Source organism: Pecten maximus, chromosome 17 (assembly GCF_902652985.1).
Source record: "Pecten maximus chromosome 17, xPecMax1.1, whole genome shotgun sequence".
NCBI classification, from domain to species: domain Eukaryota; kingdom Metazoa; phylum Mollusca; class Bivalvia; order Pectinida; family Pectinidae; genus Pecten; species Pecten maximus.
The window spans coordinates 2,813,240-2,834,375 of record NC_047031.1 but is presented as its reverse complement, the minus strand read 5'-3'; the positions used below and the strand labels follow the sequence as shown (position 1 = coordinate 2,834,375).

General features: G+C 33.7%; 1 protein-coding gene across 2 annotated transcripts; it reads left to right on the top strand.

Annotated features, from left to right (window-relative positions):
• Nucleotides 1-2,483: 2,483 nt before the first annotated feature.
• On the top strand, nt 2,484-19,527 carry LOC117315695 (formin-like protein 4). Of its 2 annotated transcripts, XM_033870018.1 has the most exons (12): nt 2,484-2,582; nt 3,843-3,863; nt 7,969-8,019; nt 8,501-8,593; nt 10,318-10,815; nt 11,254-11,292; nt 14,663-14,698; nt 15,248-15,268; nt 16,127-16,150; nt 17,181-17,259; nt 17,630-17,707; nt 18,639-19,527. In XM_033870018.1, exons 1-11 carry the CDS (start codon nt 2,546-2,548, stop codon nt 17,703-17,705), a joined length of 975 nt encoding a protein of 324 aa, XP_033725909.1. In that variant the 5' UTR covers nt 2,484-2,545; the 3' UTR covers nt 17,706-17,707; nt 18,639-19,527. The 2 variants fall into 2 exon arrangements, with proteins under 2 accessions (XP_033725909.1, XP_033725910.1); XM_033870019.1 differs by lacking the exon at nt 8,501-8,593.
• The last annotated feature ends 1,609 nt before the right edge of the window (nt 19,528-21,136 follow it).

Here is a 21,136-nt window from a genome sequence, read left to right as displayed (position 1 = left end):
CAATAACACCTTGACATGGAATCGTATCAATTGAGCGACCGGGACCACAGAGGTTTGCGATAAAAATGATATTTCATATCTTCGGTTTATTTTTTCAGTATCATCATTACTGATTATTTTTCGGTATAATAAACAATTGATGGCCATGGATGCAGGGTAATATGAAGCCCTCGGGTAATATGATTCCTTCGGGTAAACAAACCTTCATATTACCCAGCATCCAGGGCCATCAATTCATAATGTCCCTCAACAGTTTTATGTTAAGTACAGTAGTTGCCACTAATAATAAGACGCCTCCTGTAGAGCACGTTACACTAAAAATAACAATAATGTACGTAATGTGTTTGTCATGCGTTCCTGTTACGAATTTCTGTGTGTCAACATTAATTAATGTTCTTTAAAATGACAAACATAACAGCCTCGGATATGTACAGTTTCACAAGGTTATAAAATACTTTGTAACAAATTGTTAAAAATGGCACACTCTGTCGTTTTGAATGATAACAGGCTGTGTTATTTCCGACATACAGGGTTAATTCATGATGTTGTAGTTAGGTACGGGAACTTAGAATATGTCCGCAAGTATGTAAACGGCTTTCCGGGAATTTGTATTTTACCGTAGTACATCATGATAACATAGTTATTATTCAGCTGTGAAACGGAAACCAGAAAGACTCACAATAAAATAGTACAGCCTTACTTTAGAATATGAATATAATGAACATAGAAATATCTCATAAGTACATAACAGCTTTCATAACCCTACCCATTTAAAGACAATAAGGAACACTAGCAAAATTATTTGTACGTATAATATAATGCGCACCATAACATAATGTTCCAAGCTTGATAAGTATTTAATTATACTGACTACCAATTTATTTTCGCATACAATTTATGTTCGCGTTCCTCGAGGACGATTAAAATTTTACGAATATTTTATCGCTCTGAAAAAGTTCAAATCGAAGGTACAGTAGGCCTTTTAGGACTGACAATCGCGAAAATAAATCGCCACGAAAAAGAAAAAAAGTTGTTAGCCATGAAAACCCTAGATCTAGTTGCTGCGAAAATAGGATGGTCTAGAGTAGTTTGATGAGAGAATTACATTGATTATACAAAGGTTATACGTACGTTTATTGTGGTTTGCTGCTTGTGTTGTGTTCAGAGGTTCCGTTGTCTTATCCGTAGCACTCATTTAGGACTCACACAACTAAATAATTTACTATATGTTATTACTAGTGACCCGCTCGCTTTATTCGCTCGTTTGAAGTTCAAATGATGTGAAATTTATATCAAATTAAAGTTGGAAGTTTTTTCTATCGGGTGAATGTTGTTATTGTATAGGTTTAATGGCATATTAGAGCACACGGGTACTCGAAAGACAGTAACCCTGACATTAACAGTACACTGGGGAACCCCCACCTGGGGAATTCTCGCCTTTTTACACCTCGAATCCTACGCCATTCTATTTTCAGTAGGAGTTTAGATTTTAGATTTTCCAAACCTCAAGACCCTACACTTTATTCTCGTATATAGAAGGTACCCATTTCATATGTTATTTACTCAGGAAAACAGCTACAAACCTAAGAAACACATTTTCCTCAGGGACTTGGTTCGGGTGAAACACCAGCTGATTGGCTGATTTAGTTGCGTAAGTCCCTTAGAGAAAATGACGCAAACCGTATTTATCCGAGATTAGTATGGCGGGTGTCGTCGAGGAGGCATAAGATGATTACCTTTGGGAACATCGTGTGGGGCTTTGCCATGAATCACTGCATATTCAAACTGAATATCTGATCTTTAGATTTTCTTGCCATTACATGTTCATCAAGTCATTAAAAATCGCCTTTTTTAAACGTAACTCGCTTCTTAGCTAACACAACACAGTATATTCTCAACCTGTTGCGTCGGATGTCGTAGATGAAACGCTAAATGCATGTTTTTCTTGGTTTCCTTTTCTTGCCAACTTTAATGTAAAAATCAGCTTTCTATATTCTTTAGTAGGCTTTTTTCTAGTTATCACATTCATATCCACGCATTGCAGTAAATAAAAAAAACTGTCGGCAGGTTGTTTATAACAATCATAACACATACTTTATTTTGAGTTATAAAATGCTCAATATCATATTAACTAATTTTAAATCGATAAATAATTATTATCTTCCATATTTTGCCAAATCCTAAATGTGCACAATTCGCCAAATTGAAAATCAAAATGATGACAAACTATCAGAACATGGTGTAAATTATGATGTCTATGACTTTCATCCTAAAGTATATAAAAGGAAGGAAATAAGCGACGAAATAAATGCAGCGAGTGTTAAATTTGTTCGTTATGCTCTATTTATAACACAGATGTCATAAAATGTCCGAACTGCCAGGATGAATGGCCTGTTGTCCAGTGCAGCGTCCCACTTAGTATGGAAAGGGGCGTTATGTCACTGATGTACACCTGTCAAAACTTAGTCACGTGACAGAGGTGATCTAGTTGGCTAAGTCTCCTGTGCCGAACGTTTGTATCACACAATAAAGGGATAAAGGTAAAATGAAGACCAGTGTGGTCATCTTCCTCTGTATATACGGTAAGTTTCTTTTTTTCTTTTTTTTTTATTTTATATTTTTTACTTTATTATATTCTGTATCATTGTTTATATTACAATGAAACTAGTAACTATATGTGTATTAGATTCTCAATATCGTGTTGTAAATGAAGCAGTTTAGCGTAATATAATGCTCTTTATTTTCCATACATTCAGTGTACTCGCAAAGACGACGAAACATCATAAAATTATGTTAGAATGGTAATGTTAAACTTTAACTTTAAAAGAATGGAAACACATTATTAATTTAGTGAAAGCCAATAATCGACCATTACTAAGAGTGACATCTCTTAATTTAAAGATTATGATATTTTTATTATCAGAAAATCTTACGGCTTTCTCTATATTTGTGCCTTTCGAAAACATGTAAGTCTCGTAGTAGATATGAGTGCGTATCAATGAAAAATTATAATTGGTAATTCTTACAGTTTTGTTGAAAGACACGTTTATCTTACGCTTTTGTATGTACAACACTTCATCCAAAAATAACAGCAACGTATGTGATTTAATCTTTCCAATAACATACCTAAGAATGGCAAGATGGCGCCTCTATCAACACGAAGGTTTCTGATGAAACATTCGTCTTTTATTAGTGTTTTGAACGAAGAAATAAATCAATTTGTTTGCCAAACGCAGCATGCAATTGTAGAAATTTCATTGAGTGCTATAAATGGTACTGATATATGGTTTTGTTAATACAATGTGTATACATACATGTGGGTATTTTAAACTCACTCGCCTTGCCAACGACAGTGATTTGCAAAAGTTTATATGACTTGTTTCGCAATTGATAGTGATTAGATAAAATTTACATTGTTTCTTTCTAAACACAATCGCCTTTATTAATCTTTGTAAAGATCTAAATTTTCAAACTTGAACAATTTCAACAAATTATAAAACATATTTGAATAAGGATATTGGTTGCACAGATTGTGCTTAGTGTTAAGATTGTATTTATTGAAGTTATTATGTTGCAAATTGAGGTCTGATCACCCCCAAAAAAGTCCTTTTATCCACGGTTAAATAGTATAATGCAAAATATTTGCCTGACAACTCTTGATTTATTGATGTTTCGTCTGTTTTTGTTTTCACATATTATGTTTCCGTAACTTCACCATTGGAACAAATGATAATATTGTAGTTATTGATCAGATTATATATTTTGTAAAGAAATACATATTACAATAAAAAATAATCCTTTTGTTGTTAGAAAATGTCATATTCTATTATGTATCTTTGCAGGTGCTGTTACAGCGAACGAAGGTAAATATCTTAGATGACTGCATTGTGCTTTTGTCGACAGCGTTACGATGATTTGTGAAGCTGCTAGGTCGGCACACGATCTCATAGGGATATATGTTATTAAGATGTGTGATATGAAGTCAGACTTGTTCCATAATTGCTGGTGCTTCTAATGGTTCCAATGCCATCACTAAATATGTTTTGATTATATCACATAACCCGGATATGACCTAGATTTCCAACTTGTACTTTTTCGATTATTTCAATGCAAATATATATTTCGTTCGTTCGATTATATCCTTGTTTTGTCGGGTTTTATTTAAAGATTTTTTTTTATTAGTATTATTATTTAATTATTTTATTTTTTATGTATGGGGGAAGATTTTTTTTCTTATTTTTTTCTTTTCTTTTTTATCTGAAAGCAAGAAAAAAGGCACAATGTGTAAGACGAATTAAGTATTTTTTATTAAGCAGTAATTCTCAGATATTTCTTGAATGGTGCATTTTCATTGATAGCAAGGTCACCGGTCTATCTATCTCTTCTGTGTAGCATTACCCATCATATACATGTGGTCTCTCTTTGTTGCACTGTTGACACTGCCTGGATTTGATATATATTTGTAAGATACGTCATCTGGATGGTTATTTACTTCTTCAAAAGTAAAATTAATATTACCCTGAAAAAATTACTTTATTAACCAATACAAATTGTTTTCAAAAATGACATTTAATGTAAAAAAAATTCTTTCCGTGTCCACAGATACGTTTTTATTTAAAAAGATTATTTATTCATTCAATTTTTCGTTGATATATCTATGGTTTGAAAATACATTAAATGTATAGTTTCTCTCTACAAACACGAAAAATTGTTTCACTGTCAAACAATGAAATATTTATTTGTACTCTAAGCCAATGTACGACTAGCCATCAGTATACTAAGATATGCTTTGTACTGACAAAACGAGTCGAGTTCATGGCTATTTTTTCACCCTTTGTTGATAATAAACATATTTCAGATAAAACAAGCTAAAACAATCCCAATCTCGTAAAGTGTCGGCAGTGTACATGATTTACCTCCAATAACCTCGCCATACCAATGTTTGTGCTATCAAAAACGTAACAATCTGCGTATGTAAGACGTAGTTGTCACTTCTATGTAGGTAACGGAATGAGCATTATATGGACTAAATAAACACTATCAAAGGAGAAAGACAACCACAATGTCACCTATCCCAGGTAAATAACCTCATAAGTGATGAAAAAGCTGTTACCTTTTGGTTCATGTCTGACGAGACATGCTTGCCCATACTTACATACAGAATTGGGTTCCAAAAGCAATTCTTAAGCATTCCTTGACAGATATGGATTTGTGTAAGGCTATGCACAGTTTAAAACAAACCCAGAATACCAACATACAAGCTAATCATGAAGTCTGCCTCTAACTATGTGGGGAAAATTAACAAAATGTAAACTTACACGAGAAAAGGAAAATGAAACGAGATGTTCCATAGATGTACTTGTCATCTGTATGTAAATTTAGGCAATATTAAGATCAAGCTCTGCATCACAAGGAATCAAATAGATAAAGCAAGCATATTATAGAAAGGGGGGGAGTTACCCCCCCCCCCCACCCCCCCACCCCACCCCACCCCCCCCCCCCCCCCCCCCCCCCCCCCACCCCCACCCCCCCCCCACCCCCATCCCTTATGCTTTTTTTCCCTATTTGTTATCCCATTTTTTTGTAATATTTTGTTTTTCATTTTGCATTTTTTATATATTTTCAGACAACCAACCTTAATATTTCTTTATTATCATTATGATATCGCGGCTTTCTGTCATTCATTACAGGTAATTAACACGTTTGAGTAATTAAGAAAGAACCTATTATGATGTCACCGTAGTTAAGTTTAATTGTCCGGCACCACGTGCTGACAGGTCGTGTTTCTTTACATAGTCCGGATGACAGAAACTCTAATTAAATTTAATAACAATGTGTTCGTGTAACATGTTTTCCTTTTTAAGGAAATATTCGGCTTGTAATACTACTTAGTGCAGGTGTAAAGTGCAACATTAACAAATAGCTGTGTATAAATTATAAAGAAATTTCTGCTTTATTCTTTAAATGATTATAATTGCATTCAGGTTGAAACACGTGTTTTTTATTGGTTAAATGCGTATGTCCTCCCTTGATATTAATATATTTTTATTTTGTAACCTCGTTTTTAATTGGCTGAAACGTTAGGAAGGCAAACGCAAAGGAAAAAAAAGAAAAAAAGGAATAATAGAATGAGTTATCTTTCTCTTCATTAAAGTTTCAAGGTTTGGTTAAATTCCAGTAAAGAAAAGCAAATATTACAGGTGCAAAATGATTAAACAATTAAAGATCAAATATAGAATTATTTTAGTATGTATCAAAAATTTCAAATTAATTAAGTAAACAAAAGCATATCGTTTTATAAATCAAGGTCTAACTCAAAATGCAGAAATTAGAGTTGCATGGAACTCGACAGTAATAAGCACCAGCTTAATAGACAACACATGTCCACCAAGTGTAGATCGAACGCAGGTATTTGCCTACATATGATATTATATCTAGACACAAAGTTTATCACGAACAAAACGCGATTAATGGGATATAAACATATAATGAATTTGCGAGCTGGTATGCCATGAAAACCATTTAAGATGACAAAGTGAGAACGTTTATGACAGCAAGGGAAGACATCGGTCAAAACCACGACAAGATATATCATAAAATACAAAGACTAAAACGTGTACTTCATAACCTCTCAAAATAGGATGTTAGGAAACCTTTTCAGAAGTAAAGTAAAATTTATGTATAATATCTGCATTTGCTAACGTTTTAATGCTTACTTGACATCATAACCTCTCAAAATAGGATCTTAAGAAACCTTTTCAGAAGTAAAGTAAAATTTATGTATAATATCTGCATTTGCTAACGTATTAATGCTTACTTGACATCATAACCTTTCAAAATAGGATGCAAGGTAACATCTTCAGAAGTAAAGTAAAATTTATGTATAATATCTGCATTTGCTAACGTCTCAATGCTTACTTGACACAATAAGCATTTCAAGATTATTTTGGAGAGATCTATTACGTCACCAATGTCATCGTGACATAATCTGTTAAAAATGTTTATGAACTGACGTCAGGAAAGTGAACACACAAAGTAGAAATAAGAAAAAAAGAAAATCCTATGCAACGTAAATATTTAATCATACTTTCAGAGTGTTGTAACATTTTTAAGAACACAATTTTCATTTGTGATAGTTTGCGTAAAAGTGCCGACGTCAACGTTTCGATGCATACATCATGTCAGGTCATACAAGTTGCTGTATATATCGACAAAAGGAGAATCCTATAGATGATGTAACCACCAGAATGAACCATTAGAGTAATTGTAGTCTCTAGATGTCAGGAAAATCTATATCAATACGCCATGCTCATATACGAAAGTATACCTATGTCGGAACAATGGTCAAGGTGCCGTTTGTTATTACTAAAACAAGGTATTATCATCCGATTGTGGCGTCATGTTAATGCCTGTCTGTTAATTCAAAGGGCTGTTCAAATTTGGACATACACAATTGTATATGCCTTGCGTTGCATTTGCAGAAGTGTGAGTAAAAGTACCTGACTGAGAAAATAGACATGTATATCAGTGTCTTGTCTGAGAGCTGTATGATGGGGGGTATCATAGCGCCAGTGTTTCGAACTCTCAGTTTATATTGAAATATTGTGTTGTATTTTGTTTTGATTTAAACATATTTTTATTTGTAACTGAACTTTACAAAGGGATTGGGCACAAGTTATAAAACTTATATAAAGCCCTTTCCCGATATAAGTATACATAATCATTACAACAAGATGGTTGTATTTTTAATATGTCGTATAAATAATTTGTAGCGCTTCTGAACCTTTTTCTCATTTTGGTATTAAAATTACCCTTTTGAAACCATTTTCCATTTGATAAAGTTTCAGCGCAAACAGTATTTATCAAATGAAATATACAAGGTACTCTTTTCTAGGTCAATTGAAAATTTGACCAGGTATATATCCAGAATGCAAAATAATTATTGATGATTTATTTTCTTAATTTCAGATATACACAAGAGGGACAAACGACAGGCAAGATGGGGTTCTCAACGTTCAAGTCAGTATATAATGAATGGGTTGATTTATTCTAACGCAGGATAGAGTAAACTTGACAATTTGTACAGAATGGCTTAATTATGTTATATCAATTATAGTTCATTATATTGCTACAAGAAATGTGAATTAAATATCAAACTAAAAGAAACGGCTAATTATGTGAAAGCATTGTCTTAATATATCCGTTTATCACAAACAGTTGTTTATTATATCATAATGACTATAATGGTCATATCCGTGGTCTCTCGCCTTCCGACCATCGGCTGATGTATCGTCATTGTAATTTCTTTTCCGGAATAGGACATTTCCGCAGGATTTTTTAAAAATTTGCGATTGCTTAGAGCGCAAAAATATAAACACCGCGAGAAATATCCATATGCCGTATCATGTTCCGTTATGATGTCATAATTAGTTAAGACTTAAAAGCGTTAAAGAATTTCCATGTATTAATGGCTGCAGTCATTATTTCGTATTTAAATCAGGCATGATGGATTGGTTCTTACGAACCATGCGATCTCAACAACCCCAACAACAAGGATGGCAAGCTCTTACCCAATCCACAAATAACCAATTTAGTATGTATAGTATATAGGTATATTGTGTATTTGCATATGCATTATGTAACTATCGAACGCCCAGCACACTGCATTGCTATAAGATATATCCTACACTTTAAATATGTATCTATAGCATGATATGTTACATTTTAAACCGCACGCGCTGTATGACTATGTCACAGGAAATAAATCATAGAATGCACGATATCCTCAGGTATTCATGATCATGTTACGCATTGTATTTAAACAAGGTATCTTACACATATTTTCACATATTTCTACAGTATACAGTTAAACTTGCGAAATTTAACGCTTGAATCACAAACTGTTATGCTTTGTATTTATATCCATCAACAGTATTTCCATATCAATTTGTTTTCATTCAGTCATCATATTCGAAGACTAAATGTATATTCATGTCCTTTTTATCAAAATTATTCATAAAAGTTTATAGCATGATTTGTAGAAACAAGATATTGCCAAATGTATATCTTGAGTTATAATTATGACTTCGTTGAGCCCTCCATTTAATCTGGAAACAGGTACCAATGATGGTTAAATAGCTCTCTGAATCGGAAGCAAAGCCTTTATTTGTGAAAATAGATTTTACGTTTCACTGTGCAATGTACTGTTTTTGCAAATGATATAGATTTATTAAGTTACAATCTAGTTTTCTGCTTGATTACATATGCTTTATCCACATATATCAAAGGGCTTGTTGGTTGCAGTGTGAGCATGTATAACGTTTATTATCATCACCTGCTTCAATTTTTATCATTCTCGTCTTCCAAATTGCACCCATCACTTCATTACTTTTAGACACTAATTGTCCATGTGATACATTGACATCTACCTACAGTGGCGACAAACCAATAAGCTAATTCGGCTGATTTTTTTTCAGGGTGGTAACCCATCTTGATAAGCCACTGTGGGGCAGTTATAAAGCGGGACGAGGGGGGCTCATATATTATAAGGTTATAAACAAAGCGTAACCGAACCAACATCTACTCGTAGATACCGATTGAACTTGTACACTCTCTACCACCAAGCTGTATTTAAGATTATAACATAGACGAAGAAGTCTTATCGGCTAATTTGATTACACACTCGTACATTTCAAATCGGCATAGGCTGCACTGTTCATTTGTCTGATGAAGGTGACAAAGTGTAGTAACCGAAACATCACGGGTATATCCAAATGTCATACTTCTTATCATTCACAGATATTTTCTATTTAACATTACTGATTGATCGAATTTTACCGCTAGCAATCGTTAATAACTATCGTAGAGTGTAACGAGTGTGAAATGTTTAGTATTGCTTGAACCAATGCGATCAGAGAAAAGTAATAATTTCTAGATATATTTTTTACAAGTTAGATACCGGACGACATAAAACCCGTGAAACACATCAAAGTGTTTAGTGAAAAAGAATACGTTTTGATAGAATAATAGAATAAGCTTCGTCAAAGAATATAGATGCAGTATGTCTAATAAGGATTTTGTAGTGGACGATAATGTTATCAATAAATAGTTAATAGCATCTTCATTAATATATTTTTGCATACATTATTTGGGAGGCATCAGTTATTCTATTCATATTCTCTACAGCAGAATGCCCATCCCTTTCGCAAAGAGAAGCCGCGCTGATAAGCGAACAAAAAACAGCTAACTAAATATTAAGATAGAGTGGACTAAATGGCAAATATTTCACATGTTTTTCTACGTTCTCGACCCAAACAGGTAGATTGCCCACTCCAACTTGGGCGCCTACTACTGTAGGAACACAAGCTAATTTCGGGGGTCAAAACTGGGGTAACACCGCACCGACTCCAGCAGGATTCCCTTCGATGTTCAACGATTTATCAAGGTCACAAAATAGTCTCCCAGCTCCGCCAACGTCTGCCAGCCCTCCTTCTCCTCCGCCAGGCCCAAAGCCGCCTACAAAGAAACGCACATCTGGATTCAATCGGACCAGTGGACATTCAAATGTTTCAAAATCTGGAGGGGGCCCTAAAAAACCTCGACCTGGACGCGGAAGTCCCACAGCAGGCCGTGGACCTCCAACAAGACCTGCCCCAACACCACCCGTTCCTACATACCCGCCAACTTTGCCTCCACGGCCTATAAGAAGGCAAAAACAAAGAAGAAATAGACCAAGATCGCAAAGCCGATCATTTGCTCCAAAATCAAATTTGAAATTGGCGAGCATGATTCCGCCTTCGTTTTTACAAGGATTGGGTAAGGTATTAAGATATTAGTACTGTGGTATCTAACAATATCTCTGTCCTTAACGGGGTACTTTCATTGCTGGTCATAATGAAATCCTAAAAAAAATGCAAAGACATATTCTGTTGTTCGGGATAACAACAAAATTCTTTATTTATTGTCATCTTGATGCTAACAAATAACGACGATTTTAGATTATAATATGGTACAGACAATGAAATATGGCACTACGATTCAAACATCACTTCAAATTAGAAATATCTTTAAACTACAAATATCCAACAGTAATTACATCATATGTCTGGAAGATCTACCTTTGGTTTTTGATCATTTTGAATACGAATATTTAGTTTTTTGTTTCTTTTCACTCATTTTTACAAACATAATTTGTCCTTTTATTATAGTATTAGTTACACCTAATACAACTGCTTCTACGTTTCTTTTTTTGAGGACGCGCGATGGCAGATAAACTGAGAACGATGTGGCTAAGTATGTTGTTTAATAATATAAACTGTGTAGATAAATGGATACTCTAATCCGTCGGGGAGGGGTGTGTGTCTGTAAAAACATTTTATTTTCAAAAAATAACAAACAGGAAGCTCATTGAGCGTGTGGCTAGTTAAATTAATTATCTCTTACTGAGGTTGAGATATCCTCTATTACATCTACTCTTAGCCGAATTGTTTTGTCCTGTAACACTGCTGTTCCTGTATGCAATGTTTCTAATATCTGACATCTAGCATGGAATCGTTGAGGTGTCGTCATGAAATTGTATCTGTGATGACATGGATTTTTCAAGGCAGTGGACTCACCCGTCTCTAACTTGGATGATAAAGGAAAGAGTCCCGTCTTTAAAGTGTAGATGAAAACCTAGCAATTACAAGCCCAACGTAATGATAAAATACAACACTGACCAATATGTTGTTTCCCTACTAAGGAGATAAAATACATACAGCAGATCAAACAAGGCATTATTTATTAATGTATATCAGATATATGTGTGTCAAATTCACTTGCGGCTGTGTCAGTGATGACTGAATTGGAATCCATCTGTGTCAGTAACGGCTGAATAGTAAGCTATCTTAGTAAGTGTCAGCTGAATAGTAAGCCATCTGTGTTAGTGAAGGCTGAATAGTTAGCTATCTGAGTAATTGGTGGCTGAATAGTTAGCTATCTGAGTAATCGGTGGCTGAATAGTAAGCCATCTGTGTAATTGGTGGCTGAATAGTTAGCTATTTGAGTAAATGATGGCTGAATAGTAAGCCATCTGTGTAATTGGTGGCTGAATAGTAAGCCATCATTGTAATTGGTGGCTGAATAGTTAGCTATCTGAGTATTTGGTGGCTGAATAGTTAGCTATCTGAATAAATGATGGCTGAATAGTAAGCCATCTGTGTAAGTGACAGCTGAATAGTTAGCTATCTGAGTATTTGGTGGCTGAATAGTTAGCTATCTGTGTAAGTGACGGCTGAATAGTAAGCCATCATTGTAATTGGTGGCTGAATAGTTAGCTATCTGAGTATTTGGTGGCTGAATAGTTAGCTATCTGAATAAATGATGGCTGAATAGTAAGCCATCTGTGTAAGTGACAGCTGAATAGTTAGCTATCTGAGTATTTGGTGGCTGAATAGTTAGCTATCTGTGTAAGTGACGGCTGAATAGTAAGCCATCTGTGTAATTGGTGGCTGAATAGTAAGTTAATGTTATAATCATTGGCTGATGAAGAGTAACTCATTGGAATTAATTACGGATAAATAATTCATTATTATATTAATTGGTTACCGAATATAAAGCCATATGTAAAGATAATTAACGAAAAGCCTGTCATCGGAGTAAATGACAGTTAAAAACTAAGCAATCATGATCAGTGGTTGTTGAATGGTAACACATTAGAAAGTATGAAGGTTGATAATTATGTCCTCTTCCAGAGTGAAAATAATTAAGGATTCACCAATTAGCCATCTGAACTTGGCAGCTAGATAGTAAGACATTATAATAAGTAATGGATGTACGACAGGAGAGTTACTATTAGTTTATAATACAAGGTTTGGTTACAACATATTCATATTTGATATAATAGATGTATTGGATATAGTTATCAGGGACCAACCAACCAATTGTTTTCCCATAGACCTTAGTGTTAACGTTTTGGAGTATATCATTAAAATTCTTGAATTCAATATAGCAATTATGGTTTATAACAAAAGTTTAGGGTCTCATATAACACGTAATCCAAAAAAAAAGTTGGGTCCTTCAGCTCAAATTTTTGCCAGGGTAGCCATTTTGAAAATGGGTGAATTTCGCAGTAAAAATTCTCAAAAATCTGAAATGTTTACCTGTTAATTATTATGACCTGAACTTTTAGGGAAAAATTCAATCGGACTTACGAAATTTATATGAACATTTCTTATGGACAGTTACATATCAGGTCACATATCTATTTTGTTACTTCATAACATACCGGCCAATCAGTGGCTGCCAGACATTTTATCCCTGTCTCAACCTTCTATACACATGGAATGTTTCAAAAATCTATTTTTCAATTGGTTGGTTGTTCCCTATCAGGTTTGTCAGGAGAGAAAGTAGTTTTTCAGACAATTTTGTTTTCTTCTTCCTGGATTTCGCTTTATTCTTGTACCAGTTTACTTGGACCCATGCAGTATAGTCTTCCTAAGAGCAATTACTAACAACATATATCCTATTTGTTATATAGTTATAGTAATGGCAGTGAATTACATTCCCTTTTGGCTGCTCATTGCTTTAATGCATGCACGTAATGCTTTTCATAATAATGATACTAACCATTTCTCGTTATTTAAGTATATTTTAATTTTTAATTTTGTTTAATCCTTAAAATTGGTAATAAGCATAATAATACAAAGTTACACGACACACAGAAATAATCAATGTATCGTAACAAATAATAATAATTAATTTTTCTTTGTTTTCATGGTAAATACTCAAATGTGATTGGTCGAACAATTCTTTTCATTCTTCTATGAAAGAAATTCCAAGAATGGCGCGACAAATGTGACGTCACAATACGACAATTGACGTTGCGTATTGATTTGAGAAAAAGAATCCCATTTAAAACCAGTAAAATTGTAGATAAAACATGTTTTGAATTAGAAAATCATTTTCAAAAATTAACTATAAGCGTTGATGTCATTTTTTTGTTTTTTAGTTTCATCGGATTCATACAGTTTGCAAATAAAATTTGTTTCATACCCCGATGATACTGAAAAAAATGACATCAATGCTTAATAATTATAATAAATAATATAAATAATACAATTAAACATGCCTCACAGAATCAATGGTAAAAAAAAATTAATTGATCTTGTTGATTTTCCTCTCTTCCTAACTTAATGAATGTTGTCTCTTTAACTAATGAGGACATGACATGGAAAACCATTCGGAATTAAGTAAAATTAGTAATAAGTAACATAATTACGACACAAATGAGTTATGTTATATTTGTTCTTCATCTGTTCTATATTTAGTGCGTGAATCTTTTTATTGACGATAATTTTGCGGTTGCATGCACTGAATATATTACAAACACGAGGTATATTTACATGCTGGTGAATTTTAAATATTTAAATTAATTAATATTTTTTTATTTTTTTATTAATAATTTGAAAAACAATAACTTTGAATACAATTGATGTTTCAAATTGGAACATTATGGTAAGCATACCGTCGATGTTTAAAGATATTGTTTTTAACAAATATTGTATTTATTCAAGTGTATATATTCATATTATATATATATATTTTTTTAAATGTATTATGATTATTTTTACGATTGGACTATTGACCAAACTCTTTAATTTTATTTCACTAATTCGTTTTTTAGATCCACTCTATCAGCAACAAGCAAAGGCCGCTGGAGGTTTGTAGTGCTTATATAATAGTCTGTTAAATCATACATAGTAATATAATAGTCTGTTCAATCATACATAGTAATAGTTATTAATAGTGTCTGGTGTCACATGGAGTTATTTACTCTGTTTATAGTCGCATCTGAAATTAAATAAAAAAACATTTATTATACAACAATTACGAAATAAGAAATTATATTAATTTGTTCACCTGAATCGAAGCGCGCGAGAGATCTATGTTGGGGAAGGAACGATAGTATACAGGGGAAACCTACGTGGTCGGGCAGGTGACAATACACTTTTTCACGTCCGATCGGGGAATGGAACCCCGACCGCTTAGGTGAAATGCACGTGGGTTACCACTGTGCAATCCGACCAACCAACTTGAAACGTTATGTATACCTAATCCAGAACATTTTATGCTGCATTGGCGTTAATCTTAAAGATGATTCTTTTTGTGAGGTAATTTTAAACATGACGTTAACGATAACTTACTAATTATTTGGCGATCATTTTTGTATTATAATTAATTATGTCAAAACTATCTTTTGCATTTTCAGATAATTTCGTTGTCAATCCAAGTAAGTATACGAATATAAATGTTATCTGGGTATTTACGAACCTTTTTGGTAAATACAGAAAAGATGTTAGGAAGAAATATTCCCATATTCAATATATGTTTGACAGTCCTCGTGTTTATATCCAATTAATATCTTCATTTATGAGTCAATTTAAGTCTTCATCTTTAAAGTCAAAAAAGAAATTTATATTTGTACGCAAGGTGGATTTTTATTCATTATCGAAATGTCAACATTCCATTAACTTGACGATATATGTGTGTTTTGGTGTATTCGACCAATCTGAAACACAATGCGTTATCATCCTCGTGCATTCCCTAGGGACATTGTTCAAAACTGCAATTTCGTCCTAATTCTTTTTGTTAAATTGATTCTGAACTGTTGAATCATATCTCCATTACCTTCAATATAGTAATTTAGTAACATTAGAATTGCTGATGTTACGGCTGTCCCTATGTTAAAAGTTAGTATACTCTTTATTTTTTTTTTTACAAACTTCCTTTTTCGCTCGTTGTTTTATTAATTGGTTATTATTTTCTTTTGAAAATACAGCATTGAAACAATATTCATTAATCGAGGAGATAAATTTATCAAAATATTCTCAATATGGCCGATTGGCTATTTTATCACTAGCCCTCCACCTCTTGGTTGCGAGTTCGAAACCTACCTGGGGCAGTTGCCAAGTACTGACCGTAGGGCGGTGGTTTTTCTCCGGGTACTCCGGCCTTCCTCAACCTCCAAAACCTGGCACGTCCTTAAATGACCCTGGCTGTTAATAGGACGTTAAACCAAACAAACAAACCAAACTCAATAATTCTAACCTTCTGAGTTCCTGAAATTTTGTTATATTTTGTTTTACAGACCCTGTGAATATTGCCTACCAAGGTAAGAGAAATAATTCAAAGCTAAACAATCTAAACAGACAAATGGAATATATACATTTCAATTTTCCTGGTTGGGTGAAATTATGTATTTGGATTGCTTACAAATCATATTGGAAGTCCTATGAGAAATGCTGTAGATAGATAGTTTTAAAAATAGCTTCTGAAATCCCTCTGCTGGAACATTAAACTGATGGATATACATCAATTAATGACGAGGGTTAAATAATGTAAAACATTTTTTACCGTAAATTAAATAATCATTCTTTTCAGGTGATGCCTATAATTTTGATGAGTTTTGTAGTAATCATGATGTGTATTAAGACACAGAAGTATTATTAATTTTCCATTGTTTGTGCGCAGAATGCGGCATTCTGATTGGTTGTGATTTTTTTTCATACCACTATGAAAATAATTCTCAGAATGGCGCGAAAATGTGACCTCACACAATACGACAATTGACGTTGCGTATTGATTTGAGAAAAAGAATCCCATATAAAACCAGTAAAATTGTACATAAAAAATGTTTTAAATTAGATTTTTTTTTCAAAAATTAATTAGAAGCATTCGTTAACATGGAAATACGGTACGCGGATTCCTACAGTTTGCAAACAAAATTTTCTTCATACCCGATGAAACTAAAACAAAAAATGACATCAATGCTTAAATGTAGTGTAGCTTGTTTTACTGCAGTTTTAGTTACATTGCCGTAAATTTATGATATCGGTTTACAATTAAACTGTTATATCATTTTAATAGGCTCTCAGTCGATACAATGTTTCATTAATAAAGTTCATTCAAATACGCTGAAAATTCTTTAACATTCAAGATAAATGACTTTTTATCCCATATGTTCAAAAACTTTGTCCATTTTTTTTTATTAAATGGCTAAAGTATTTTTAAATCTGCTAACGCATTTTACTACCTGTCAGACAGGTCTTGACCTGACACGTCATCAGTTTATGTGTATGACGTATATCCCCTTATTTGGTCATGTGCTTTATAATATGTATACCATATTTCTATGTTAACAGCCTGTCCTCCTACTATCGTTTCTCATCGCTGTGTCTACAATCCATGTCCTAGATGTCGGAACCACCTCATAGAATGCTGGTAAGTACTGCAAACAGGGTCCAGTTGTTCAAACAATGCTTAGACTATTCACAGTTAAACTGTGAACAGTGAAACTATCGCACTCTTCAATCTCCCCCTACCTGTTTATTTTTCGAAATACACACACTCAGAGGTTTTAGATAAAGGAGAATAAAAGATTTGCTAATCAAGTGATTAAGCTAATCACCTTTTGAACAACTTGGCCCTGGGTTGTGACTTTGAGTTTGTTCTGAGTGCTTCAGTTTAATTCCACTTGACTATATTGTATCTAACTATCAATTCTTTTTTAAAGATGCTAATATTATGATTTTTGTACAACGAACTTGCAAATAAATTATCAGACAAATTAATGAACAATTTGTTATTTCAGGACCAACCCATGTGGCGGATGTACAGGTGAAATGTACTTACGTGGAAGCAGAATACATGATTGTGAAACTATTTAAAGGTTCGTGTTACAATCAAGCTCACTATTATTCCTCCAAAAATCTGCAAGCGTATACATTTTGGCGAACTCAAATTTTCGGGAATGATTAAATTTTAAATTAAGTTGGTCGTAAAAAAATTAACCGAAACTGTAGTTAGCGCAGCTATAATTTAGTGGGATGCTTTACAACGCGAAAACGCTTCAATAATATCGCCGAGAGAAATAGTACGTTTGCTGGACTATCATCATTCTGATAGTGATACATAACAATTTCCATACACGTAATTGAATATCCACACGAACATATTTATAAGCGTTTGGAAGTGAGAAAAACTCATTTCATAGATAAAATTAGTTTCTTTATAATATTACCTTCTGTTAATTTCAGTGCATATTTTATTTTGGCGTATTCAGCGTAGAATCACTATTGCGTTAACTGAACATATTTGATATAAAAATGGATACGCTAATTCGTAATCCACAAGGGCTGCGGTGGTCACGTGGTTAATGTGTTCTTACACTTTATCACTAGCTCTCCGCCTCTAGGTCGCGAGTTCCAAACCTACGTGGAACAGTTGCCAGGTACTGACCGTAGGTCGGTGGTTTTTTTTCCAGATAGTACGGCTTTCCTCCACCTCTAAAACCTGGCACGTCCTAAAATAATTATGGCTGTTAATAGGTCGTTAAACAAAATAAACCAAAAGCTTATTCACAACGTAACTAAACTATCTGATTTTGGTGTTGCTTTAAGAACATACTTAACTATACGTGAATGGTGTATATGTTGATGCAATAAATTAAAAGTTACCCAAACAGTTCATAAACAATGTACTAGATATATAATCTACATTAAGCGTAATCATGATTTAGCGGAATCGCTAAAATATGATTACCGCTAAAATAGATACATTGACAGTAACACATTTTTATTCATTATTTCATTCTTTTTCAGGTTACACATCGCCATTGCGTGGTTGAACGGTGCTCAGTAACATTAAACGGAGGCTTAAACAACTTAGTATATTCAAATGTATAATTTAGTAAGCTTTTAATTGTAAAAAAGTGTTCAACCCTTTTAATCCATTAGTTCAATGTCTCGCCTACGTGTGAACGGGGTTACCATTGATTTTTGATATAAGCGAAAAGTGGATAAAACGGAAAGAAATTAACGACCTGAAAGGCGGTGGATTTTAAGACGACCTGAAAGAAGGTGGATTTTCAGACGACCTGAAAGAAGGTGGATTTTCAGACGACCTGAAAGGCGGTGGATTTTAAGACGACCTGAAAGGCGGTGGATTTTAAGACGACCTGAAAGGCGGTGGATTTTAAGACGACCTGAAAGGCGGTGGATTTTAAGACGACCTGAAAGGCGGTGGATTTTAAGACGACCTGAAAGGCGGTGGATTTTAAGACGACCTGAAAGAAGGTGGATTTTAAGACGACCTGAAAGAAGGTGGATTTTAAGACGACCTGAAAGAAGGTGGATTTTAAGACGACCTGAAAGGCGGTGGATTTTAAGACGACCTGAAAGGCGGTGGATTTTAAGACGACCTGAAAGAAGGTGGATTTTAAGACGACCTGAAAGAAGGTGGATTTTAAGACGACCTGAAAGAAGGTGGATTTTAAGACGACCTGAAAGAAGGTGGATTTTAAGACGACCTGAAAGGCGGTGGATTTTCAGACGACCTGACAGGCGGTGGATTTCAAGTCAGTGAGCAGCAGTACATCTTAATTAGTGTTGCACCGTTTCTAATTTCCCTGTGTATAAAATTAGCGGGTTATTATTATTGTTATAATTTGAGATTATAAAAGTGAATAAATTAATGTATGTGGATCATTAATGGATTAATTTGTTATACCTATAATCGCCCGTAACTGAGGCTACTGCAGTTTTTAAAGTGACAACTAGAAATAATTGACTTAAAGCTTTGACCAAGAGGATTAATTGTGCTAATTGGAAAATGGCGAAAATTCCGAATGGAACTTTATTTATTTTCGCCATTTTATTGACAATAAGAATTGTGAATAAAGTCATTCACACGCGAGACACTTATAATATTCATCAGACAACATCGCATAGTTTATAGGAAACAGTATTACGACATAAAAGACACATAATGAAGTTAATTGTTCCTTTTCAGTATCCTAGTTATGACAAAATTGATATTATAGATTTATGACCACTACTTTTATTATTTCTTTACCTAGTGTTCCGAATGGCAAAGTAAAACAATGGTTTTAGTTCTCTTATATTCGAATCTTTTCGCTAGGTATTCTGTATGGTCCCGGTATTGTACGGATGTAAGTCTCCTGGAAAATATCAACAGTTTACAATAATTTCAATGCGTACTAGACACTCAGAGTTCAATCGAAAAAATCATAAACGATCGCGTCTTTTGAAATAATATTGAACTATACTTGCTATACGTTAGAATAAGTGGTTAGAATGGGAGGGTAGAGTAACCTGTGACATTCTCCACATACATTGTACATCTATTTGCGTTTTCCACGATTGTTTATGACGTTCTCAACATATATATGTGACGTTCACGACTTACATAGATGACGTCATCCATACACGTATATGACGTTATCCACACATTGCTGTGATGTTCTCCAAGTACACGCGTTTCTCAATGTACATCTCAGACGTTCTGCACATACATCAGTGACGTTCAACAGATACGTATGTGATGTCCACTACATAAAATTGACATTCTCCACATATATGTGTGACGTTCACCTCATATAACAGTGATGATCTAGTCATATAGCAATTACGTTCTACACATACATCAATGGCATTCGCCATATACTTACAAATACTTATTTACCATAGGTACCAGATAACCTGTTTCTCTTATTTCATCATTTTTGTAAAATGATATCTAACATGTGCATGTGACGTCAGTCGAAATTTAATACCATAGACTATCGTTCAATAATATAGAATATAGCACTCAATGATGAGTTTTTCATTATAGAAAAAACACGAGTTTTCTCTTTTATTTTTTTATAATCCTTGGAACTGTATTTATAAAATGATTTGTTCGATATCAGAGAGATGGTCATTGAAAGATATTCAACATAAAAGTCATGAAAATTTATAACACGACACCACTTCTATTATCGGCCCACTTTTTTACACAAGTGTCAACATCGCGCCAACGTCATTTCAACGACTAGGACCAGTTGTCCATGAGCTGATTAGGCTAATCACAATTTAACTACAATTTTCAAATCCTGATAAAATAATATCTGGTAAAACTAATGTACCAAAATTTTCTGAAACTATGACACTCATTAGTCTCGTTCTACTTACCTATTTTTAAGTATTCACATATTCAGGTTTTGTAGTAAATTTCATCTTAGAAGTTGAGCTTAGAATAAGCAGGTAAAAAGGGACTGACGGGTGTTATATATACAAATGATCAGGTAAGTTTTAATGAT

Excerpts from the sequence above, each read along its gene's own strand:
- LOC117315695 (XM_033870018.1), top strand. The coding sequence starts at position 2,546 with ATGAAGACCAGTGTGGTCATCTTCCTCTGTATATACG. Across the intron at positions 16,151-17,180 it reads TGTGAATATTGCCTACCAAG|CCTGTCCTCCTACTATCGTT; the intron begins GTAAGAGAAATA and ends CTATGTTAACAG. Across the intron at positions 17,260-17,629 it reads AACCACCTCATAGAATGCTG|GACCAACCCATGTGGCGGAT; the intron begins GTAAGTACTGCA and ends TTGTTATTTCAG.